Source organism: Leopardus geoffroyi, chromosome C3 (genome assembly GCF_018350155.1).
Source record: "Leopardus geoffroyi isolate Oge1 chromosome C3, O.geoffroyi_Oge1_pat1.0, whole genome shotgun sequence".
NCBI lineage: Eukaryota > Metazoa > Chordata > Mammalia > Carnivora > Felidae > Leopardus > Leopardus geoffroyi.
In genome coordinates this window covers 115,418,883-115,445,103 of record NC_059338.1, presented here as the reverse complement: position 1 = coordinate 115,445,103, position 26,221 = coordinate 115,418,883, and the positions used below count along the sequence as shown (strand labels likewise).

General features: G+C 39.2%; 1 protein-coding gene across 1 annotated transcript in view; it reads left to right on the top strand.

The window, feature by feature from the left end:
• The window catches only part of SLC26A7 (solute carrier family 26 member 7), a 119,375-nt gene that overhangs the window by 31,862 nt on the left and 61,292 nt on the right, over positions 1-26,221 (top strand). The window contains exon 5 of the mRNA XM_045454269.1: positions 17,964-18,128. Within this exon, the coding sequence (XP_045310225.1) occupies positions 17,964-18,128 (165 nt within the window). The remainder of the gene's footprint in view (positions 1-17,963; positions 18,129-26,221) is intronic.

Genomic DNA, 26,221 nt, shown 5'->3' with positions numbered 1-26,221 from the left:
AAAGGTCAATGTAGTTTTGTTAGATATCTTCAAATTCCCTGCCAAAAGGGTTGTAGCCATTTGCAGTCCGACAGAAATACACGAGAGCACCCTCTGCCTCACCAACAGAATGTATTGTCAGACTTAAAATTTTTTTAATGTTTATTTTATTTATTTATTTTGAGAAAGAGAGTGTGCACACGTACACACACACACACACACACACACACACATGCACACACGAGTGGGGGAGAGACAGAGAGAGAAGGGGAGAGAGAATCCCAAGCCGGCCTGCACTGTCAGCATGGAGCCCACTGGGGGCTTGATCTCACGAAGCATGAGATTAAGATCTGAACAGAGGGGCGCCTGGGTGGCTTGGTCGGTTAAGCGTCCGACTTCGGCTCAGGTCATGATCTCACGGTCCGTGAGTTCAAGCCCCGCATCGGACTCTGTGCTGACAGCTCAGAGCCTGGAGCCTGTTTCAGATTCTGTGTCTCCCTCTCTCTCTGCCCCTCCCCTGTTCATGCTTTGTCTCTCTCTCTGTCTCAAAAATAAATAAACGTTAAAAAAAAAATTAAAAAAAAAAGATCTGAACAGAAATCAAGAATTCCACACTTAACTAACTAAGCCACCCAGACGCCCCTAGATTTAAAAATTTTAATCAGATAAGTGAGAAATGTTATTCAAGGTAGTTTGCATTTCTTAAATTATGAGTGATGTCGAATTATAACATCTTCGTATATATATTTTGTAACAGTTTTGTGGATTATGTGTTCATATATTTTTCTAATTTTTGTATTAGAGTTTTGTTCCCTTTTCCCTCAAATTTTAAGAGTTCTTTATATATATGGATATTAGCCCTTTACTGTGATATATGCTGCAAGTGTTTTAATCTAATTTGGCAAGATTTTACCAGGCAATTAAAAAAATTTATGTAGTCAGATTTATCAATCATATTTTTAATTGTCTCTGGACTTTGTCAATATTAGAAAGCTTTCCCATGGGGCGCCTGAGTGGCTCTGTTGGTGAAGTGTCTGACTCTTAGTTTTGGCTCAGATCATGATCTCACAGATTTGTGGGTTTGAACTCTAGACTGGCAACGTGGAGCCTGCTTGGGATTCTCTCTTTCCTTCCCTTTTTGTCCCTCCCCATTTGCACTCTCTCTCTTTCTCTCTCAAAATAAATAAACTTTGTTAAAAAAAAGAAAGCTTTCCCTTTACACTAAGTTTATAGAAGAATTCATCATGTTCTTAAAATTTTAATTTATTAAGTTCTTTTTAAAATTTTTTTTAATGTTTATTTATTTTTGAGAGAGAGAGAGAGAGAGAGCAAGTGGGAGAGGGATAGAGAGGGAGACACAGAATCTGAGAAAGGCTCGCTCCAGGCTCTGAGCTGTCAGCACAGAGCCTGTCATGGGGCTAGAACTCATGACCTGAGCCTAAGTCAGACACTTAACCAACTGAGCCACCCAGGCACCCCTAAATTATTTTCTATTTGATTTTCTTTTGCACTTACTATCCTGGAATTTATTCTTGTGTGCAGTGGGAGATAAGGATCTAATTGCATTCTTTTTCCAAGTGGCTGCCCAGTTGGGCCAGTGACGTTTATTAAAACACTCACCTTTGCTACTGTAGTTTGTAATGCTACCTTTACCATTTCCATACTTACTTAGACCTATTCTTTTCTATCCTATCCTATCCTGTCCTGTCCTGTCCCGTCCTGTCTCATCCCGTCCCGTCCCATCCCATCCCATCCCATCCCATCCCGTCCCGTCCCGTCCCGTCCTGTCCCGTCCTGTCCTATCCTATCCCATCCTATCCTGTCCTGTCCTATCCTATTGGTCTGTATATATATTCTTGAGGCAGTAGCACCTTGTTTTAATTATTAAGACATGTAGTTTGGTTTGATCTGTTAGGACTAGTTCACCTTTGCAGTTTTTATGTCTTAGTATGTTTCTGGCTATTTCTGCAAGTTTGTTCTTTCTTCTGAACTTGAGCATCAACTTGTCTAGCTCCATTTAAAAAAAAAACTTGCTGATATTTTTATCAAGATTGTGTTAAATTGACATCTTTATGACATTGAATTATCCTATCCAAGAACAGGGGCCTTTCTTTTCTTTTTTTTTTTTTTAACGTTTTATTTTATTTTTGGGACAGAGAGAGACAGAGCATGAACGGGGGAGGGGCAGAGAGAGAGGAAGACACAGAATCGGAAACAGGCTCCAAGCTCTGAGCCATCAGCCCAGAGCCCGACGCGGGGCTCCAACTCACGGACCGCGAGATCGTGACCTGGCTGAAGTCGGACGCTTAACCGACTGCGCCACCCAGGCGCCCCGGGGGGCCTTTCTTTTTGTCGCAGTCTAATTTTGTCAGACTTGTTAGTCTTTCAGGAGTGTTTCCTCTTACAGGTTTTGTACATTTATTCCTGAGTATTTATTCTTAAGTATTTAATCATCTTTGTTACTATTATGCATGGGGACTTCTCTACCATTATGTCTTCTACCTAGTTATTGTTTCTGTCTATAAAAGCTATTGATATTTTTCCATTCATTTCTTTATTTAACAAATGTATCTGTTAAGATGCTTTCAGCTGCAGAAAATATAATATCCACACAAAAGTGTCTTAAAAGATGGATTTTAGTGTTTCATATAACAAGAATTCTGCTGGTAGCAAAATTTCTGGCTGGTTAATTCAGTACCTGTAATTTCATCAATAGCCTATGCTTTTTATAGCTTCCTGCTATGCCATCCTCGGCTGGTTACTTTTCTTCCTAGGTGACCCCATGCCCCATAACTGCATGATTCAAGATGTTGCCATCGTGCCAAGCACATCTCCTCACATAATCACAGCAAGACTCAGAAAAATGGCAGTTTCTCCTTGTACATTTTTTTTTTCAGGAAGGAAAACTTTCACTAGAAAGTTCCCATTCGACTTCTCATGCTTAAAAGTATCACATGCCCGTTCTTAAATTAATTGCCAATGAGGTGGGGGTAATATTACCATGATTGCCTTAGACTAATTAAAATTCACCTCTGGGGATGGAAAGGCATTCCTTCCTTGAATACCTCACAAAAAGAAAAGTGAACAGAATTGGAATGTTAAAGAACATGATAGTTGCTAGAAAGATTAAAATCAGTGCCAGCCACAAAATAACTTATTGGGTCTCTACCCTAGCCAGATATCCCTTAGACATAGGGACTATAGGAGGGAGAGAATGGGCTGAGGTCACTTTTCATAGAAGATACAGTCTGGTGGGAAGAGGGGTAACTGAACATGTCATTATCAGGAAAGCATAAATTATTTTTGGATGAAGAAAGTGAATAAGCAAGCTCCAGTATTGTGTACATGTACATATGGAGTGCTTTGGTCTATTAATTATATATCCTGATGCCTTATTGAGTTCTTACTGAGTTGTTGGTTTTATTTATTTATTTTTTACTATTTAAATGAGTTTTAGGGGCATCTGGGTGGCTCAGTCGGTTAAGTGTCTGACTCTTGATTTCAGCTCAGGTCCTGATCTCACGGTTTGTGAGTTTGAGCCTTACGTAGGGCTCGTAGCTGACAGTGTGGAGCCTGCTTGGGATTCTCTCTCTCTCTCTGTCTCTCTCTCTCTCTCTCTCTCCATCCCTTCCTGCTCCTCCCCTTGTCTCTCTCTGTCTCTCAAAAAATAAACTGTAAAAAAGTTTAAATGAGTTTTATTATTCATTAATTTTCCAGTATTTTATAAAGATATTTTTACTTCCTTTTTTTTTACAAAATAATATAATTTGTGATTTCCCTTGTTCAGTTTCATTAGATGATATCTGTTATAATGGCAAATAATAGTGGAAACCGTGGGCTTTTTTGTCTTTTCTTGAACTTACTCAAAATGTCATCTCTGTGAAGATACTGGCCTTGAGAATGGAGTGTGTATATTTTACCATGTTAAGAAATTATTTACTGCTTTATATTTTTGAATTTTAATAGAAATTAGAAAGAGTATTGAATATTTCTATAGGTTTTTCCAGCACCTATAGAGATAATCATATTATTTTTTCCTCTGAAGTCTATTATATGTTATATTAATGGATTTCCTACCATTGAACCAACCTTAATAATTTCTATTAAACATTCAAAAATAAAATTTAATAATTCCCACTTGATCATGGTGTATATTATTCTTTAAAAGATTTTTTTTAATGTTTATTTTTGAGAGAGAGAGAGAGAGATGAGTACAAGTGGGGCAGGGGCAGAGAGAGAGGGAGACACAGAATCCGAAAAAGGCTCCAGGCTCCGAGCTGTCAGCACAGAGCCCGACGTGGGGCTCCAACTCACAAACTGTGAGATCATGGCCTGAGCTGAAGTCAGATGCTTAACCAACTGAGCCACCCAGGCACCCCTGGTGTATTTTAAAGTGGTTTTGGATTCTGTTTATCAAATTTTTATCTAGTACTTTCACATCCTTTTTCTTCAATGGTAGTGGACTACAGTTTTCTTTTTTATGCTCTTTATCAGATCTAGTTATCCATATTTTACTTTCTTCTTAACCTTTTATCCTCAGTTTTCTTAAGCACTACTGATGGGTCTAGTATTAGAAGTTTTGTAGAATCGTCCTTTTAAAAATATCCCATTGAAATAATCTGTTTCCTGGTGCTCTTTTTGGGGGTAATTTCTTGATAATGTTCTCTATTTCTTCTATAAAATTGGTCAGTTGCAGGACTCTGTCTCCAATATGGTCAAATTTGGTAATCTGTATTCCCTAGAAAATTATCCTTTTTATCTAACTTTTCAAATTTGTTTGTACATAGGTCTTTGATTTCTTACGATTTTCAAACAGTTTCTTGTTTTAATGTTCTGCTTTGACATTTTCTCATTTTATATTTGTGCTTTTATCTTTTTTTCTCAATAAAATTAGCTAGTGGTTTGTCTATTTTCATTCTTAAAAAAAAAAGTAGGATTTTGAAATAGTATGTCTACTTCTTTCTATTGCTGCCTCTGCCTTTATCTTTATTGTTTCCTTTCTTTGGCTATTTTTTTTTTATAGTTTATTTGTTCTTTTTCTAGTTTTTGAGGTGGGGATTCAATCATTTAATATAATTTAAAATTTTTTATTGATAAAAGCATTTAGTGCATTTAGTGAATTTTCTCATGCTGATTGCTTGAAATGTTTTCTGTAGATTCTGATAGTGTTTAACTGTCAATATTTTTTAGAAATTCTGTACTTTTCAGTTCATATTTCCCCCTTTCACCCAACAATTATTTAGGAAAAGGTTATAAATTTCCAAATGAATGGGTCTTTTTGTTTTTCAATTTTGCCAATAATTTCTGGTGTTATTGCACTGTGGTCACAGAGTGCTGTTTGTAATATATCTACACTTTCAAATTTTCTGATGTTTTCCCTGTAACCTAACATATGATCAATTTTTGTAAATATTTCATGAGCACTTGGGGAAAAGATGGCATAGTCTGTTAGTACATAGCTGTAAGTTCTACCTTATTGGTTATGTTGTTAAGTTCTCAATACTCTTATTCTTTTTTGTTTGTTTGTTTACTTGGTCTGTCTTGCACTGAGAACTATGCACTCCTTACTGTGGGCTGCTTTCATTAGAGTAAACAGACTTGCCTAGGAGTGATGTGATTACCTTTTAGGTAAGCTGTTCATATGTATGTCATAAACATAAATGCATTCAAATATATCTCATTCATTGTCATTCAGGCAAAGAAGTAATTCCTGTCTCTCTTCTCCCTTACCATTTCTTTTATATTGCTAGTATAAAGTGCACGCATATAACCACAATAATGTAATGTGACAGGTTTCCATGTTGTAGATTAGGTAATGGGCCCTTTAAAAACAATTTTATTGGGGCGCCTGGGTGGCGCAGTCGGTTAAGCGTCCGACTTCAGCCAGGTCACGATCTCGCGGTCCGGGAGCTCGAGCCCCGCGTCGGGCTCTGGGCTGATGGCTCAGAGCCTGGAGCCTGTTTCCGATTCTGTGTCTCCCTCTCTCTCTGCCCCTCCCCCGTTCATGCTCTGTCTCTCTCTGTCCCAAAAATAAATAAAAACGTTAAAAAAAAAAAAAACAATTTTATTGAGGTATAATTGCCACACATAAATTCCACATATTTAGAGTGTGCCATTTGACAAGTTTTGACATACACACATACCCATGAAGCCATCACCACAGTCAAGATAGTTGTGACTCCCCCAGATTTTTCCTTGACACTTGACCTTCTTCTCACTACTTTAGGACCCCCACCTGCCATCAACCATTAATCACTATAGATTAGTTTGTATTTTTTAGAGTTTCATAAAAATATACTCATTGTATTATTTTTTGTCTGGTTTCTTCCCCTCTGTATACCTTTATTGTTGTTGATTTTCTACATTTTTGTAACATAGCAGGGACCCCTGTGATTAGAACTTATGCAGTATCTGATTGTAACTGAACTTTCTGGCCTGGGAATCTTTTTGTTTCCATTTCTACCATCTACCTCTAAGGTACATTATATGTCTCATTTTGCAAAGGAAGTGTTTCTGCTGTAACTGACACAATTTTGTGTTATTAGTGTTACTTTTCAAAAAAAAAAAGAAAAAAGAAAAAAGAAGAATTTTGTAGCCAAAAAACAGTAGCAGCCAAGAAAAGAATTGCTTGCTCACTCACAGAAATGGGGTGTTAATTTCCAGGCAAAGTGGCCCTGTTTAAAATGCCAACATCAGTAAGCATTTAGGTTGGGGAAACAAACACTCAGTAATAGTCAAGGCACTTTTAAAACCATTCTTCTCTTCTCCCTGTAGCTTTTATTATTCTCATGTTGGGCGTTTTGCCCATTCCCTTTTCCAAGAACTGAGAGGGGTCTGGGATTGTCCCCTGCCCATTTACTTCTGGAAGCTTTCCCAAGCTCTACTTTCCTGAAGCAACCATGGAACAGGATTTCTGCCCTGGAGGACATGGGGATATACAGCTCCTTTGTTTGACAGTTGCACAAGCATGGGGTGACACAGGTGGGGTATTTAGTGCCAGAGCCTTGTATTATTGTACTTGGTGCATTCTGGAAATACAGTCTTGTCTTCAAGGATGATAAAAACCAACTGCAGACCCAAATAGGAAATTTTCAGTTACTTTTGGTTTTGTACTAAACATTTTTTGGGAGTATATTAAATAAGGGGATCGTGAGCGTAGACAGGGTTTAAAATACAGACTAGTTTAACCTGCCTATTCAACACATCATATGTACTCCTTCCAGAAAAATCATTCACTTCATTCTTTTGAAGTGCAGGGGGAGGACAATCTGAAATCTCTTTTGATGATGTTACACTATCTCACAGCCATTTTATGACTAAAAGTCATTACTTTGTTTAATCTAAATCTTTCCAGCTGTATTTCTACCTAGCAAAGCTAAGAAGTAATACATGTAAAATTAGAATTATAATCCTTAAGTTTATAAAAATGAAAATCCTTCACATTAAAAACAATAATAATATTTATTACCCTATTATATGCCAAGTTCTGTTCTCATTTTACTACATTTATTCACATATTCAGTCCCCATCAACATTTTATGAAATAAGTAATATTATTCTTCCCATTATACAGATGAAGGTACTGAAAGGTGAAGTGACTTATTCAGAATCTTATGATTAAGACCTGGCAAAGTAGGAGTTGGATTCCAGTATACAGTCTCCTAACTGCTACACTACATGGCTTTCTAAACTCATACTGAGGCAGAAGCAAGGAACTCAACCTAGTAACTTTTTTTTTAAGTTTATTTATTTATTTTGAGAGAGAGAGAGAGAGAGAGCAGGCAAAGGGCAGAGAGAGAGAATTTCGAGTAGGCTCCACACTGTCAGTGCAGAGCCCGGTGGGGGTGCTGGCGAACCGTGAGGTCATTACCTAAGCTGAAATCAAGAGTCAGACACTTAACCAACTGAGTCACCCAGGTGCCCCAACCCCGTAACTTCTAAGGCCAGGCATTTGGTGGGTTCTTTTCCACATTTCACCTCCTTTTTTTTTTTTTAATTTTTTTTTCAACGTTTATTTATTTTTGGGACAGAGAGAGACAGAGCATGAACGGGGGAGGGGCAGAGAGAGAGGGAGACACACAATCGGAAACAGGCTCCAGGCTCTGAGCCATCAGCCCAGAGCCCGACGCGGGGCTCGAACTCACGGACCGCGAGATCGTGACCTGGCTGAAGTCGGACGCTTAACCGACTGCGCCACCCAGGCGCCCCTCACCTCCTTAATAGTAGCAGCAGCCTATACAGAAGGCATGAGTTGAGTACTGGGGCAATGGCCTTGGCTGTGAAAACCGTGTACCTGCAATTCTCCAGGCCCTCACGGTACTTTTTCACATCACCTGCATGTCCTTCAAGGCTTGGCTTAAATGTAATCATCTCAGAGAAACCTTCTCTGATATCTCTGGACGTGGTTATAACTGATCCCCCCCACTTCCTTTGGTGAGACATTGCTCAGGATTTACGTGATAGGATGCCTCAGACTACCAGGAAAAATGTTCCACATACTTACGCCTCCCTTTCTAGACTGTGAGTCTCTAGAGCAGAGACTGTTTATAATTCCAGCAGCTGGTATTTAATAAACGTAAGTCGAATAACTTGAATAAGAAAAAGGTCAATTAAATGTTAATGGTATCACTGTGTTAAGTAGCCAAAATTGAATTGAGATTTTTTTTCTAATTTACCATTTTCTCCCTTTATCCCTGCCCAGAAGATAGGGAATGTGTTTTTATATTGTTTAAACTGTAATGCAGTTCTTGATGAAAAAGGAGTAAGAAAATGTGTAATAATTTTCTAATTTGATTATGGATTTTGCCAGATCTGTCCAGCTGAAATGTGAAGACATAGTCAATGCAGTCTCCTACCTCTTCCCACAGCTGTCCCCCGGCCACCACCCAATGAACAATGAAAATACAACCACTTCCCATGCCCCTGTGTCTTTTAATACTGTTAATACTGTCATGCTCCCGTCGTCCCATTATACAACATTGTCGTTTTCTATAGCTGGGGCAGGAAGGAAAGCAGAAGAGTCAAATCACTGCCCACCCCTAGCACTCTTGATTCTCACTGCCTTTTGCATTAGAGGATTTTTTTTTTCTAGAAAAGTCTGAGAAATGAAAAGATTGTGATACTTCTTTCAACCACAGAATTCCAAATAAAGATAATTCTTATGCCCCGTGAGTTTCTATATTTGACAATAAAAAATCAAATGAACAATAAACTGTGTTTCCTGGACATATGATCAGTTTGCCTCTAGGTAGTCCAACGCGCGCCTCATTTCTGTTCTCTATTCCTTCTGGGTCCAGTTGAGGTGTTCTCTTTTTTCCTTTGGTTGCTCCTCCTCCACTAACATCTTAAATGGTCAGTTGTTCCACATTTTATTGGCAGATTAATCCTACCAAAGCCTAGCTCTGATTTTTGAGCCAGCGTGCAGCACACCTCTTGGCAAATTTAGGTGTTTAATAAATGTATGCGAGAGTGATGTCACTCACTCCTGCAAAACTCCCTTTTCACTACTTTTAAGGTGCTCCATATTCTGACTTCAAAATGTCTTGCTTTATTTTCTATTACTCCCTGTTGGCTAGCTGTGCTCCTTCTAAACCAGCAGCTCTGTGTTCTCTGAACATATCCCGTGCTGTCCTGCTTTGTACTCATATTCTTCCCTTTTTCTGGAAGGCTGTCTAATAACTTCTCTCACTTGGATTCCTGCTCATGTGTCAAGGCACAAGTTTACCCCTATCCAGAATAATTTCCTTCTCCCTCTGAAATCTGTGGCACATTTTCTTTCTCTCGCTTTTTTTTTTTTTTTTGAGAATGAGATAGAGGGTGCTCTCCCTTGTAAGTAATTTGGGGAGCAGGGGAGGGGAAGAGAGAGAGTGAGAGAGAGAGAGAGAGAGAGAGAGAGAGAGAAAGACTCTCAAGCAGGCTCCATACTCAGCGAGGAACCCGATGTGGGGCTTTATCGCACAATCCTAGAATTGTGACCTGAACTGAAATCCAGAGTCTGACGCTTAACTGACTGAACCACCCAGGCACCCCTGTAGCACCTTTTCTATTCCTCTCTTTTATGTGTGTGCACGCTTGTCTTGGTGTGGTTATTTATGCACATGTCATACCTCTGAAGCCTGGCTGTCTGAAGCTCCTCTGAGGGTCCCTCTTTTCCCTTCTGCTCATGTGTGCACAACTCAGGTGCCTGCCATGCGCAGCATATACTTTGGGGAGAAATGTGGTCTTACCTGAAGATTCTGTGGAAGAGGTGGAGAGGTACTTTTCTTTCCCTTTTTAAAAACGTTTTTGTTTTGTAATAATTTTGGATTTCAGTAAAGTTGCAAAGAGGGTATACAGAGTTGCCACCTGCCCCATCCACCCAAATTTCCCCTATTAATGTAACGTCTCACATTAGTATGGCATATTAGCCACAGTTACTGAACCAGATTGATGCATTGCTATCAACTGAAGTCCATGTGTTCTATTCAGCCTTCTTTAATTTTTACCTAATGTTAATTTTATGTTCCAAGATCCCATCCAGTATACCACATCACATTTAATTGTCCTATCTCTCTTTTGGCTCCTCTTAACTATGAAAATCTCTGAGATTTTTCTTGTTTTTGGTTATCTTCATGGTTTTGAGGATTTCTGGTAAGTTTTCTGTAGAATGTCCCCCCAGTTGAGATTTGTCTGATGTTCTTCTCATGATTAGACTGGGGTGATGGATTTTTAGGAGGAAGACCAAGGAGACAGAGCGACATTCTCATTACATCGTAGGAAGAGTATGGACTATCAATTTAATTTATAACTCTTGATGTTAACCTTAATCACCTGCCTGAACTGGTGTTTGTCATGTGCCTCCAATGTAAAGTTTCTCTCTTCCCTGTCCCCCCCTCCCCCGCCCGACACGTTCCACACTGTATTCTTTGGAAAGAAGTCCACAGGCAGAGTCCACACTTAAGAGGTGGGAGTTACCTTACATGAGGAGTTGAGATAAGGAGTGAGGAGTGTCTAGGTAAAGTTTTGGAATAATAATTAACTTACACAGGAGATTTCCCAGCTCTCTCATTTTTAAGATGTAATCAAGTATTTATATCAATATGGACTCAAAGATATTTATTTTATTCTTTGGGTTATAATCCAATGCTACTTTATTTATGTTGTTCCTCAGATTGTTCTAGCTTTGGGCATTGGGAGATACTTTACTTGGCTCCTGTGTCCATCCTTGACATACCCCTGTGTATTTGGTTCTTTGTTTTTGGAGCATTTGCTTTCTTTCTGGCACTACAAAATGATACAGAATCATATGTATATTTCTTTGCCCCAGGCCTATGGGTGATTGCTTAGAATCACCCATTTCTCCAGGGAACCCTCGTTCCTTTTATTGGAGAATGGTATCCAAGGTCAATATCTGGGTGCTGCGTGTGCTCATTGCGAACAGGGTGTTATTGCTTCTAGCCCTCTTGGCTGACTAAGGACATGTATGTGTATATATTAACCCATGTATATGGACATTATCTATCTATCTTCTATCTATCTATCTATCTATCTATCTATCTATCTATCCGTATCTATCTGTATCTTTTTAAACCTTTTCCCCCCAAGATACTCTCCCTGTTGTAAAGGCCATAGCCTTAATGTCATCTGCAAAAGTTCCTTCATAAATTAGTGTTTTTTTTTTAATAATGAGGGGTGGGAATTTTGGAAAGCATTTTGCCTACCACACTGAGTTTATATTTCAGAACTGGAGTGTGCATTTTTCAGGTTTGTTGGTTTTTAAAAGTAATACAATGAGAAAATGCTTTGCATGGTCTGCTAAATTTAAAAAATCAAAGGCTGATCATCTATATCTGTCTTTAGACATGAGTTCCTAGATACCAACTGTAATCCCTTACTATATTGATCATCCTGGCCTAATGCCCTTTGCTGGGCTTCTCCAACAGTGGGAAACTTGGCTCCCACCATTCACCATCCATCTACTTAATTTTTAAATTTCAGTATATATGGATAGTGGTTTCAGGATTGTTAACTCCTATCCCCATGGAAAATAACTTTATCAGCTGGAATATAGTGTCTCTTTTTCATCGTTGGTTTTACAGACTTTACTCATTTCCAGAGTTCTTCACGTGAGCATTTAAAAAAAATAATTAAGTTTATTTATTTACTTTGAGAGAGAGAGAGTGTAGGTGGGGAAGGGACAGAGAGAAAGAGAGACAGGATCCCAAGCAGGCTCTGCACTGACAGTGCAGAGCCCGACATGGGACTTGAACTCAAGAACCTTGAGATCATGACCTGAGCTGAGGTCAAGAGTCGTATACTTAATCGGCTGAGCCACGCGGGTGCCCCTTTTGTTTGACAACTAATGAAGACATGCTAACTAACTTGAATGGATTGAGATTCTCAGTTTCCATTAGGAATTGATTCTGGAAGTGCAGCTCATCAAGGAAGCACACACTAATAGAACACATGAAAAACCGTCATTAATTGCTAAGAAACGTGTTGCATTAATATAGGGTGAACATACATTTTTTTAATTTTTTAAGTTTATTTATTTTGAGAGCAAGACAGAGAGAGAAAGCAGGGGAGGGGCAGAGAGAGGGAGAGAGAGAATCCCAAGCCAGCTCCGCACTATCAGAGTGGAGCCTGATGTGGGGGTTGGATTCACGAACCATGAGATCATGACCTGAACTGAAACCAAGAGTCAGATGCTTAATTGAGCCACCCAGGTGCCCTCAACATGAGCAATCTTTTTTTTTTGCCACCCCTTTCAGTGAGGTTATTTCACCCATTTAGTCTGAAAAGTCTATATATTATATGATGCCATTTAAATGACACTCTGGAAAAGGCAGAGTTTATAGAGATAGTAAACACATCAGTGGTTTTCAGATTCTTTGTCATATTTTAGTCTGGGATCTCCTGAGCTCCAAATGATTTTTTTTTTTAATTTCATACATTAAGGCTCACTCTTGTGTTGTAAAGATCTATGGGTTTTGACAAATGCTTATGTTATGTATCCACCATGACAGTATCATATAGAAGAGTTTCACCAGACTAGCAAATTCACTGTGTTTTACTTATTACACATTCTCCCACTCCCAAGCCCTTGGCAACTACTGATCTGCTTACTGTCTCTATAGTCTTGCCTTTTCCAGAATATCACAGAAATGGAATCATACAGCATATAGCTTTTTCAGACTGTCTTCATTCACTTAACACTATCACTTAAGATTCATCCTTGGGGCGCCTGGGTGGCGCAGTCGGTTAAGCGTCCGACTTCAGCCAGGTCACGATCTCGCGGTCCGTGAGTTCGAGCCCCGCGTCAGGCTCTGGGCTGATGGCTCAGAGCCTGGAGCCTGTTTCCAATTCTGTGTCTCCCTCTCTCTCTGCCCCTCCCCCATTCATGCTCTGTCTCTCTCTGTCCCAAAAATAAATAAACGTTGAAAAAAAAAAAATTAAAAAAAAAAAAAAAAAAGATTCATCCATGTCTTTGCATGGCTTGGTAGCTCATTCCCTTTTAGCACCGAAAAGTATGGAGTAAGGTTTCATATTTTCAATTCCACAGCATGCAACTTCATTAAGTATCCATTTGACATTTTTTGCTCTTGGGTTTTCAGGCCACACAGACTTTTTTTTTTCCCATACCCCCATGCAGCACTCAGTTGTTTTCCTATTGGCATGAGCACTTTAGCTCTCTTCCCCAAACCAGCATACTCTGCCCAGTGAAGAATACAGCTTCTAGCATTTTAGCTCCCACCCAAAGAGCTTCTCTGACTTTACCTTCCTAGTAACACCTACACTACAGTAACACCTACACCAACTTTTAACATTGGTGTAGTTAAAAGTGCCCCCTTCCGGGGCACCTGGGTGGCTCAGTCAGTTAAGTGTCCAACTTCAGCTCAGGTCATGATCTCGTGCTCTGTGAGTTTGAGCCCCGCGTTGGGATTTGTGCTGACAGCTCAGAGCTTGGAGCCTGCTTCAGATTCTGTCTCTGCCTCTCCCATGCTCATGCTTTGTCTCTCTCTGTCTCTCAATAAATAATAATAATAATAATAATAATAATAATAATAAAAACATTAAAAAAGTGCCCTCTCCCAATATCTTCATTTCACCTCTTTTTATGTTTTTTTTTTTTTAATATTAACTGTATCTTTATGTCTGTATTCTGCAACAATGCGTGCCTAGCCCCTTATAGGTATTTAGGAAATATTTATTGAATGGACAAATAAATGATTTGGTGTAATGTAAAAACCAGATTGCAGACAAACTGAAAAAAAAAAAAACAACCCTGAAATGCACGCTGTATTCCCTTGGGTAGGATAGTTGATTACTATATACTTCTTTTCCTTTTTCACTATTTGAAGGCCACTTGCAAAAAATGGCCTGAAATCTGAGATACATTCAATTTATATAGAACACATGGTGTTTATAGAAACGTTACCCAATAGTGTCACGCTAGTGAACCTTGATAATGTGTGTCACAGGTTTTCAGCATTAGCCCAGATCATCAGAATTACTGCAAACAGCTGAAATATATCGATTGTATAACATTTATTTTCTCATAAAACATTGCATGGCCAAAGTTTGGGAGTTGACTAGCCAGATTAGAGTTATTGTCATCTATATTATTGTAAAAAGAGCTGAAGTGGTTGTTTATTAAGTCATTAACTTTTTTTAAAAAAAGTCCTTAACATTGGTGTAGAATCTAAATACTGGGCCTACAAGCAAAATAGTCTAGAAGGATCCTCATCTCACATATTTAAGTTCTAAGATAATCTTGGAAGCCACATCTGTCTGTGGGTGCTTCTAACAAAACCTGCGTTGCATGGGTATTTGCTACATTCAAGCTGTGTGCGTCAGCCTCTATATCCTAGAGCCTTAATTTTGATGTGGATGAACTGTTAAAATGTGAGTAGTGGGGAAAGAGGAGTTCTTAAATTTCTCATTCTTCTCTTTCTTATTCTTCTCTTTCTCTTCTTCCTCGTCCTCTCCCTCTTTATCCTTCTTGAAATATCCGCCATTGTCTTGGGTTCTGGAGAATATTGTCATCCAGAAGAGAGTTATTTCTCTTCAGCTAAATCTCACATGTTTGCAATCATCCTTCACATACCCAGTGGTTTGTGTCAGAAATGAGCTCTTCAGGGGCTTGTTGACCTTTCAGAGTCGAGAATTCTCCATTTTAGGGATTTATCCCTTGCTGGGAAGATTTTCTTTTAAGCATAAAAATGTGTACAAGTAGAATATTACAAAAACACTTTGAGTCTTTAGCTAAGTTTAGAGGAGCGTACTCCATCTTTCCTGCTCTCTGTTGCAAGGTATGTGTATGTATTTTCAATATGTGAAGTGGCTGAACTCTTCATGTCTTGTACTTTCCTGGGCCCTTCCATTTGTAACATTAAGGTCATGGAAATAACTAAGAAGCTGCTACGAGTAGACAGTGGTTAGCCGGAAGTGGTTGATGAATGACTTCAGGTTAAGTGACCTTTGTTTCTCAGGCACGAAAAATCATTAACTCCTCTAAAAAGATGATAGAATTTAGGAAACAAATATTAAACAGAAGGTAAAATGATGATGGTTCATACAAGGCTTCCCAAAAGAGTTTGCTTCTCAAAATAAGGTAAGATTTCCTGGCATACAGATAAGAACTTTCCAACATTCCATGTATGCATAAAATTCCACATATGCAAACAGGTTTCACAATTTCAAAGATTTGGATTGCTTGTCTGCTGCATTTAGATGAATTGAAAATCTAACTCTCTGGTGTTCATCTTACCCCAATAATATGCTAATTTTGTCCTTAGGGCCTGTAAGAGTTAATGTCATAAGTTGGAATTTACTTACTAGTAGATAGATGCTTGGGGAAAATTGGTTCAATGTTTTTCTTAACTGATTGTGTTTTCAGGATGAAAATCAACAGACTATGAATTAAGAGTTGCCAAGAAGATCAGTGTGTTCCATTTGTACCTATACCATTGATTGCATATTTCCCTCAGGACATTTCTACTTTGACAAACACACACACAGTTTCTTAAAAAAAAATGTTACTAGCTGGATTTGCTGCTCGGGCTTCCTCTGTCGGCAGAAACAGAATGCCTGATTTCTATGTTGGCAATCCAGATTATTTTTTATTCTATATTGAATAAATGGGGCTGCTAAACTGCAAACAATTCAAATACATTTCTTTCTGCACCTATAAATTCTTTCAAGTTTTCCTGAGTTGGGAAATGTGGTGAGGCCCCTTCTACGTGTTCAAAACTGTGGCTGGTTTCTTATGATGAGTAAATATCCATGACATCTCATGATGTTCCTGTGCCTTACATATTTTGCATGTTTTGCAAGTTTTGAAGTCCTTATATTATTTCACATTCACTTTACAATGATTCTACAAGATAGATAGCATAGACTTCAGTCTAATGGCTTATAGATGATGATGAGGCTCAGAAAATTTCAGCAGGTTTTCTACAGTCACAGAGCTAGGACATAGTGAAGCCAGGATCAGGACTTCAGTTTTCAGATTTGAGCCCAGAAAACTCTACTCTGATGCAAGTTCAGAGCATTATCGCTTTTGGTCAAAGGACATTGCAATATGATAGAAATGATATATTTTGCAATTTATGCTCTAGTGTTAACAGATAGCACTTTATACTTCTCTTTTTCATCACTGTCACCTCTTCACAGAAGGAGGTCTCATTGCTGTTCTGTCCTCTGATTTCTTTAATAACTAATCTGATTTTCCAAAAAGAATTTTAAGACATGACCTAAATATGGTAATTAACACACTGAGAGGATATATCAACATGACCCGCTTTGTGTCCCTTTTCCAGTGTGGATACTCAGGAATATAATTTAATGTTACTTTCAAAACACTGAATTTATGTTTTGTAGTTTAAAAACTTTTTTAATGTTTATTTATTTTGAGAGAGAGAGACAGAGTGTGAGTGGGGGGGGGGCGGGGGGGGGAGGGGCAGAGAGAGAGAAGGAAAGACAGAATCTGAAGCAGGAAGCAGGCTTGAGGCTCCAAGCTGTCAGCCCAGAGCCCATTGCGGGGCTCCAACTTACGAACTGCAAGATCATGACCTGAGCCAAAGTCGGTTGCTTAATTGATAGAGCCACCCAAGCATCCCTGTTTTATAGTTTCTATGACTGAGTTTACACAGTAGTATTCAGTCAAAGGATGGGCCACCTTCTAAAAGCTCTCTCACTGGCAGAGGAAGAACACTAACCGGTGCTATGTTAATAGGAGAATTTTGGTTCCTTTGGTCATCTTTTGCCCAGCAGAACTCAATGCACAGCTTCTACTCAAAGTTGATAATTTTGTTTGGTCATGAAGCACAGCGGTAGGAGTAGCAAGGAAATTTTTAAGGAAAATGACTTTTCTGCCTATTCTTGGGTTTCTGAATTCATCTCCCTTTAACCTAGCCCTATCTTTTGTTCTTCTCCGCCTATAAATAAGTCCTGATATCTTCTTATTATTAGTGGCCATTTAGAACTACTTGAGAGAGTTTCTAGTCAAAAAAGTGGTTCCGTTTCTCAGGACCGGGGAGAAACTCAGGAAATGGCCTTTTTTTCTTCAGTGCTTTTGAGATTTTAAACCTACTGGGTGTGGGGTAGTGAAATTCTGAAATTTCTTTTAAATTCTGAATTTTTTTTAAAGTATGATAAATGCAAATTTAATTTTTCTCCACAGAGCCCCATATATGAACCGATTCGAGTATATTTCCCTTTTTTATGACTTATATGATGAGGAATAGAGAAAAAAGGAAAAGTCAATATTCAGGGGAACAAAATGTGTTCACTTTAACCAAAGCAATTACACTGTACCCAATAACATTTGGAAAGTCTTGGAACCTAGTTATGTTTTCAAGAAAACTCAAGATACTGGATATATACAATTTAAGAAATCCATTTCACATCGGTTCTCTACGTCTGTGAGAAATGAAAATGAAAACGTGTCAGGTAGTAATTCCTCTAGGAACCTGGGGAAATGTCATTTTCCTTTGTCCTCTTAGGTGGCCATGTTTGTGCTACAGCTGGGCAGTGCCACATTCCTGCTTACAGAGCCTGTGATCAGTGCCATGACAACTGGAGCTGCCACCCACGTCGTGACTTCACAAGTCAAGTATCTCTTGGGAATGAAAATGCCATATATCTCTGGACCACTTGGATTCTTTTACGTGAGTTTCCCATATGTCTTTGTTCGTGTGTTTTGGGAGTGTGTTTCACAAAGTAGAATCTGGTTAATTCTAATACTGTGTTGAAGGACCTTGGGTTTAAATACAGTCTTTTAGGATACTTGAAGTGTGATTTAGGATACAAAACTAGTTGAACAAATTCTACTGATTTTGGAAGAAATTCTGTACAGCAGTTGAGTATGGTATAATTTGGGGTCATGATTAGGAAAAAATAACTGGAATTTTTTTGAGAGTCAGCTATGTTGCCAACTTCTCATGGCAGCCATCTACTGGGGTTGTGGCCCAGTTTAACTACAGTACGCTCGACCACATTCATTCAGTGTTGTGAACTCTGGTTTGGCTCAAATCACAGGCCTGGTCAAGAATTGGTGGCTGAAGCCCCAATAGCAGACAGTTATTAAAAGTCATTTGAACAGAGAAAGGAACCTAGGGCCAGTTTCAAGATGTTATCCTAATACTACTCCATTGTTTTTGTGTCTTTTTGAAGCTGACCTGAAATCTATGACCACTCAGGAAGTCACATCCTGTGGGAGCTTTAGAAGAAAATGAATGTCTGGTTAATAAACTTGAGGGCAACGAAACTTCCTTTTACTTAATTTTATGTGGTAGAGGAAGAAAAAAATGTTTCTTTCTACTCTCTAGGTTCTGAGCTGTGGGCCCTCTAACAAAAAATAGATTAACAAGAGAAAACCAACAAGTTTGTTACCATGTATATCTCATACATACATGGGAGAAACTCAGAGATGAGTAACTCAAAAGAGGGGGCCAGAACTTGGGCATAAATACCATCTTCACCTAAAACCCAGGAAGAGCGTGTGGGGAGGCAGGTTATGGGAAGGGGACCATGAAAAGTACTATAAACAAGGATAAGGTTTGCTGTGCAGATGCTAAGTTGCACCTTCTCCATTGATAAGAGTCTCTTGTGATTTAGAGTCCTCCTTTCCTTCTTAGTACCCAGAGAGAGACACCTTACAAAGGGACATTTCCTTTATAAATGTAAATTTCTCTTACAAAAGGGTAATTTGTACTCTTCAGAGCTTCCTTGCGTCCGCTGTTTCTCCAGATAATAAGCTGAAAATAATCCTTATGTCAAAGAGGCTTATTTTGGGGTGGCATATTCGGAGCTCCCACAGTGTAATGCTGTATGCTAAATAACATTAATGTTTTGTAATGAGGGTATTCCTACCCTCAATTTTCTTGATCTTAAAGGCTAAATGTTAACATACGGAAGTACAGTAATTTCTTTATCGAATCCCTGATGTTGAGGTGGTTTGTAGTGTTTCACTCTTATACACAGTATTATACACAGCCTTATGAGGATCTTCGCTATTTGTGTGTTATGGTCTGTATCACCAATTATTTCATTAGGATAAATTCCTAGTGATGGAATTACCGGATCAAAGGGTGTAATTCGCTTTTTTCTTTTTTTTGCCAAATTTCAATCTAAAAAGTTGTGCTAATGAATATTGCACTCTCATCCTATCATCATCAACTCTGATTGTTACTGTTTTTAAAATTCGCCATTTTGGTCTGTGAAAAGTAGGAGTATTTATCTACTTAAACGTGTGTTTTTCTGATTAACTGGTAAAGTGGTCAATAAACAATAACAATTGGCAAGACGGAGCTGGGCGCTGGTCCTGCATTTTTGTTATGTAGGTAATATCCTGCTCAGTGATTCATTCATTATAAGAAAGCTTAAAACTGAAACAAGAACACTGGAACAGAGCCTGGAGGCAACATAATTCCATGCTCCAGTACAAACAAGAGCAGACCAAAGTAGCTGTAAGCTGTCAGGTGACCGGTGGACTAAAGAGTTGGTGACGCCAGGTCTACCCCACAGAACCGCATCAGCACTAGATTCTGCCTTGACCTCCTTGAATGGGGTGCTCCTCTGTGCACGTGAGGTGAAGGGAAATGTGAGCGGGTTACAAATTAGCCTCTTCAGTCACTATTCACCTACACAAACAATCATCCTTCCTTTTCCTGGTTCTGTTAACGGAAGCAGGGTAGCCGGATATGGGAATGACATTTAGCCTTTCAGCTTGCTTTTCTCACGGCAGTGTGCCGAAAATGCTACCTTAAAGGGTTTTGCGTATGATTTTGTTTCCCATCCTGTTTTCTTGTGAGGAAAACTGCAAGCGAGTTAGTCTTTACTTTGTGGGTGAAATACCATGTGGCTTTTTGGGGCGGGGTTAAGTTCTCACAATGAAAGAGAATCAGATCTAAAAATTGTTGCAGGTGTCTGACTTTAAATTCACACTATTCCGTTGGTGGAAGTTGCTGTGCTGTGTGTTGAGGGAAAATGAAGAAAGTTGCTCTTGCTTTTCAGTGTCACAGAGTCCTCTAGCGTTTAGGCTCCTAGGTTGGAATGGTGCCTGGATTCTTCGCCGGTGTTTTGAAATGAATAGGGACATTTTAACGTCAAAAATCATGGCAGTCTGAGCTTTAGATCAAGAAATAAGTTGTGCATCATGTGTAGGTTATACTGGGACATCTGCAAAGTGAGCTTTGGTGTAGTTAGGCTGAAGAATCTGATGATGATAATGTGTCCTCTGAACTCGCCCCTGCATCATGTGGGTGGGATGTGAAGGAGCAGAGCTGAGCTCAGCACAGAACGATAGAACAGAGGACAAAATGGAGGCCTTGGTCACTTGGTCAGAGAACCCAGAGGAGAGCAATTAACACAGTTGGGGGATTTTTCACTCCGACTGTGCTTCCGACCTCTGAGCTTTTGCAACTGTTACATCCTTTTTGAAAGCCTCAGGCTGATGGGAGATAAAGATATTATTTGGGACATAAATTAATATCTAGACCATTTGAGGTTCTTGCACAAGGAGCCAGTTATCACTGCTAATTTTCTCAGCTAGAACCCTCATCTTTCTTAAAAGAACGCAAGTTTGGCCAATCAAAATGTTAATTCTGGCAGTAGCAATCCTTAATATCAGCTTTGAGAGAAAACACAGCCTTCTGCCCTTATCCTGTTCTGAGGTCACTGTAGGTTTGGCTTCTCACGTCTTCTACCTGGGCGATGCCTGATTCTGTGCAAAATCTCCATCCCTTTGGTTGCCCTGGGCTGGTTGATGGTCTTGCCTCAACAGAACATTTTTATTTTTATTTTTGTGAGTTTATTTATTTTGAGAGAGAGAGAGAGAGAGAGTGCAAGTGGAGGAGGGGGCAGAGAGAGAGAGAGAGAGAGACAGAGAATCCCAAGCCGGCTCTGCACTAACAGTCCAGAGCCCTATGTGGGACTCAAACTTATCAACCCTGAGATCATGACCTGAGCCAAAGTCAGACCCTTAACCAACAGACCCAGGTGCCCCATGCAGAACACTTTTAGAGAACAATTTGAATCAGATACAGGGACTGGTACCGTGCTCACTTCTGCCCTGTCAGATTATAGGGAAGGTCTCTGGCAGGTCTTAAGAAGGAGATATGCCCTAATGCATTTCCGTTTTCTGTGTCTGTAGATCACATGCGACCAATGCTAGCTAAGCTCAATAGTTAAACCACTTTTTCTCTTCTACCCGAAAACTGTTACCCAGCTTCATAAGATGAGGGGCTCTCCCAGAAGTGTTAAACCCCACTAAAGCTTTTTGAGTGCCTAGGAATTTCTAGGGTCTTTCTATGCAAATGGATCCTCTGGAACACTATTATGATGCTCCTATATTTCCAATAATAAGTGGATGGAATTAGGCCTAATTCATCTTTTTTTTTTTTTTTTTTTTTTTTGCCTTCCTAAATCCCTTCACACATAATGCTTTACTTTTCCCTTTGTTCTGCAAGTTTTATCTCTAAATTCATATACTTCTAATGAATTTAAATTATGGCTGTTTCTTAATGATCTTTAAAGGAGTGGGTAAATATCAGTTTTTTTTCTCTGATTTAACTTTTAGCTCTGGTGATTTTATTAGGGCCCATACAATCAAGTAGACACTAATTGATCTGTCTTTTCTTTTCCTTAGAAAGAGGCACAGGAGAAAGAACTTTAGAATTTTAAAAGCCCAGATTCAGATCAGAACTCTGGCTTTGACCAAATGACTAAGTATCTTTGGCTCCTGCTCTATAAATTGGTGATAATTATACCTATTGGGAGTCATTTCCTAAATGAAATTTCTGGAATAAAATAAGTGTTCATTAAATAGAAGCCATTATCTTTATACTAGTAATTCATATTGGATATAACTAAGATTTTTTTTTAAAGTGCTACTTATGTAATAGATACTGTTATATATTAATAATAATAGAATAGTAATAGATACTTTTCCTATAATCTGCGGAGGACTCAATCAAATAATCAAAGCTAAATAGTAAAACAAACTTACTTCTCTTTTTGCAACTTAGAAATATGACTTCGAAATTTATAAAACTTTAAAAAAATAACTATATCTGTTCTTAATAAGGGTTAGTCATCAGAATTGAAGAAATTCTGTTTTTTAGTTTATTTTCATTGAAAAATATTTCCCATCTATTCAGCTCACCATCCCCAACGGTTATAAACTCGCTTAATAAGTTATAAACACTGCTGGAATATATTTAAAACTAAGCAGAAGCAATAAGATTACGAAGGTCAATTCTGTCTTGGGACTCTGGCTCACCAGTTACATTGTTTCATTCCTGTTGTTCTTAAGATTCAAATATTTGACTGATAGTTGGTTCCCCACACAGATAAGAGGGAAAGTTTAATTCTTCTCTAGAATAAATTTTTTTTAACTGAGAAATGATAATGTATCCTTTTATTAGAAAGGATGTTTCCCCAAAAGGCACAATAAAAATTACAAAAATTCCTAGTTCATATTAGCACATGTGGATTTCTTTGAGATGGCGCCAGTGTCTCGGCCTGTAGCAACATATGATAAATTTGGCAAAGTTAGTTTCACTGGCATGGCTTTATATGAGTACTGTTCTAAATAATTATGTACAGTTCTGTACATTAAACCAGAGAGCACAAGTCAAGCTTGGCAATATATTCAACTACCCTTTTTGGAAGTTTTTATTTCCTTCCTTAAATATGAGGAGTTTCAAAACTGAAAAACAGTTTCATTCCTGCCTCCATCCCTGAAGTACAAGCGAAGCACTTTTCTAGTGTGAACATCCCTGAAGGCTGCAAAGCAGGAACCAAGAATGTTAATGAAATGGGATAGAAACGTCAGAAGGAAATCAGAGCCAATGAAACTTTTTTTTTGAAATAGAGAATGAGATCACAATTAAATATGTACAAATGAGGTTTATATGTGGAGAATAAATCTACTTTGAAGACCTAAGCCCTCTGGCAATTCTGAATCAAGAACACACTTTGGTGGTTTATGAAAGCCTATGTTTTCTCTGCAGTTATTGTGACATGTCTATTGTGAATTGCAGGGATGTTCAATATACTCTGAAAAATGGACAGAATAAATTGAAGGGAAAGAAAATGAATGTTCATCTGCAGCTTGATTCAATCAGCGATGCAGGGGATAGAAAATGTGGCAGGTTTAACTTGGGTACGGAACAATTATATGGGTATTTGCAACAAAGGTTGCTTTACAATTCTAAAGCAGAGGGCAACTATTTTTGCCACTCGACCATCTTGGGTTAAGCTCTCTCTGTCCCCCACAATTCACTGAAAAATGCAGCACTCCAAAATCCATGCTCAAGTAATTCAACTTAAACTTAGTGTTCTAAACAAGCGATGGCTGGATGCCACCTGGGCTGTGGCAAGCTTGGTTGTGCATGTTGTGAGTTTCGTGTACCCAATGTTGTCTCTCGTGTCTAACACACCATACTTGCCCTAGTTCACGTTTTGGTTGCAGACTTCATTTATCCCTTAAAGCAATACTGAATGGATTTATGCCCAGTGTGAGAAGCGCTTATTGATGAGAAGTTTGCATATACTTATGTAAAAAATAATAGAGTGCTGTGTTTTCTTTCTTCCTTTTGAGGTCTTGTTTGTACTCATGAAAATACAGCCTAGGGTTACATTTTCAGCTTCATATTTCTGTTGTTTTTCTGTTTGTGCTACTTTAGGATGTAGAGGGATTTGAGGCATTTGATTTAACAATGCTTATCTCAGAATGTTTAATGATATAATGATATGCAGGCAAAGTTTATAGGAGACATCAAATTCCTAAGAACAGGGAGAACGAGTACCAGCATCAATTTTGGAGGGATTGGAGATGGCTTTAGGGATCCCTAAGCAAAATCTATATCTGCTTAGAGGTGGGATTCAAACATAATAAAGTTGAAAGTGAGTTGGAGCAGGGAGAGGGCATGTCTGGGCAATTGTAGGTCATGTTTAAAGGTCCCAAGGAGGTGAAAGCTGACTTGAAGAACAAAAGTCAGAAAAAAAAAAAAAGCCAGGGCTGACAGCAGACTTCAGTCTCGTCACCTGCCAGATGGGAGAGTTGGACCAAGTGTGAGGCTTCAAAATCAAAAATGTTCAACAGACTAATCTGGGGAGATTTTCCAAACTACACGTGGACGGGAAGAGATTAGTGTGCATCCTTGAGTCAAGAACCACTAGAATTGATTTCCTTAGTAAATATTAACTAACTGCCTCATAGGCATTGAGGATGCCTTTGAAAAATAATATTCCTGTTCCCATGGAGTTTTATTGAAATACTGAAAGGGCAGGAAGTAGGGCAGGAAGAGGCAGACTGGTGAACAGAATCATCTCAGATAATGTTAATGAAGGAAGCCAGGTTGTGTAATTGAATGTGGGTAACGTGACAAGTGAAGGAGAAATGATAAGTCTCACCTTTTATTAATTGGGAAATTAAATGAGTCATTGCACATAAGATGGCTAGCCTCGTGCCTAGAAATGTTAATTCTCCCACTCTTCTAGAAAGTGATGATATTGAAACAGTCTCTCCCATTCTTTCTCCCGCAAGTTTCCCTCCCCACATCGCTTGTGATAGCAAAAATGTGAAAATTCCTCTCCATTTAGGGTGGTAAGAAGGAGTTAAGGTGAATGCACTATATGGATGCAAGGAGGCTTTCACCAGATATGCGTATGTTAAGAAAAAACAGTCGCGGTCCCTGTACTCGCAGCTTTTAGAATCAAGTTGGAAGGCTTTCTCGCCTGCCTTGCATGATTCTGCTACTGATGTCAAAGATGCAGGGCCAGGAGTGAGAAGGGTTGGTTTGCCTGAGTTGCGGCCAGGTACCTCGACATCCCACCACTAACAACCAAAATCAAAGACTGCATGTGCCATGGTGGTCTCCCCTTCAAAGGGGTGGTGTTGCCATTCCAAGGAAAACAGGAAGCACCAGGAAAGTTTGGAAAAATTGTATGCTGGACTGGAAGAGAGGAGTAGTGAGTGAGTCACTGGTAAACTGGTAAATGTGCTGGTCTAGGCTTCGGGGCATCTGCATCGCAGCTCTGACTCTGTCACTTGCAAGCCAAGTCACCTAGTAAGTCATGAATCTTTACAGCCTGGATTTCCACATCTACAGAATGAGTCTGTTCAGCTGCTTGATTATTGAGGCCTTTGGGGCTCTGACAAGTGTCTTCTAAATACTGCCTTTGTTAGGCACTTTTGTTGAGATCCTTACCACAGCTATCCGCCATGCCTTGTCATCTGGGAGAGATGCTTACATCAGCTGGCTGTCTCTCTTAATGGTATTAATCATGTAGTGATTGTTACTAAAAGCTTTCTGTTTAGTTTCACTTTCTGTCTTAAAAATACTTCTATCTTAGTTAACTGGAAGAGAGGGTGATTAACTAGGGTATATATGAAATTCCAAAGGGAAAAGATCTGAGTCACCCATACCTCTGTGGCAGGCTGCCAGGGCACCTGTAACAAGCGGCCACAGTTAGATGGATCAAATAACAAACGTGGATTTTCCCACAGCTCTGGAGGCTGGACATCAATCATCAAGATGCTGGGACAGGTGGTTTCCTCTGGGGCCTCTCTCCTTGGCTTGCGGATGGCCACCCTCTTGCTCCTTCACCTGGTCTTCCCTCTGTGCGTGCATATCGCTGGTGTCTCTGTATGTCCTCATCTCCTCCTTTTATAAGGACACCGGTCAGATTGGACTAAGGGCCCATGCTAATGGCCTCATTTTCATGTAATTACCTCTTTAAAGGCCCTCTTTCC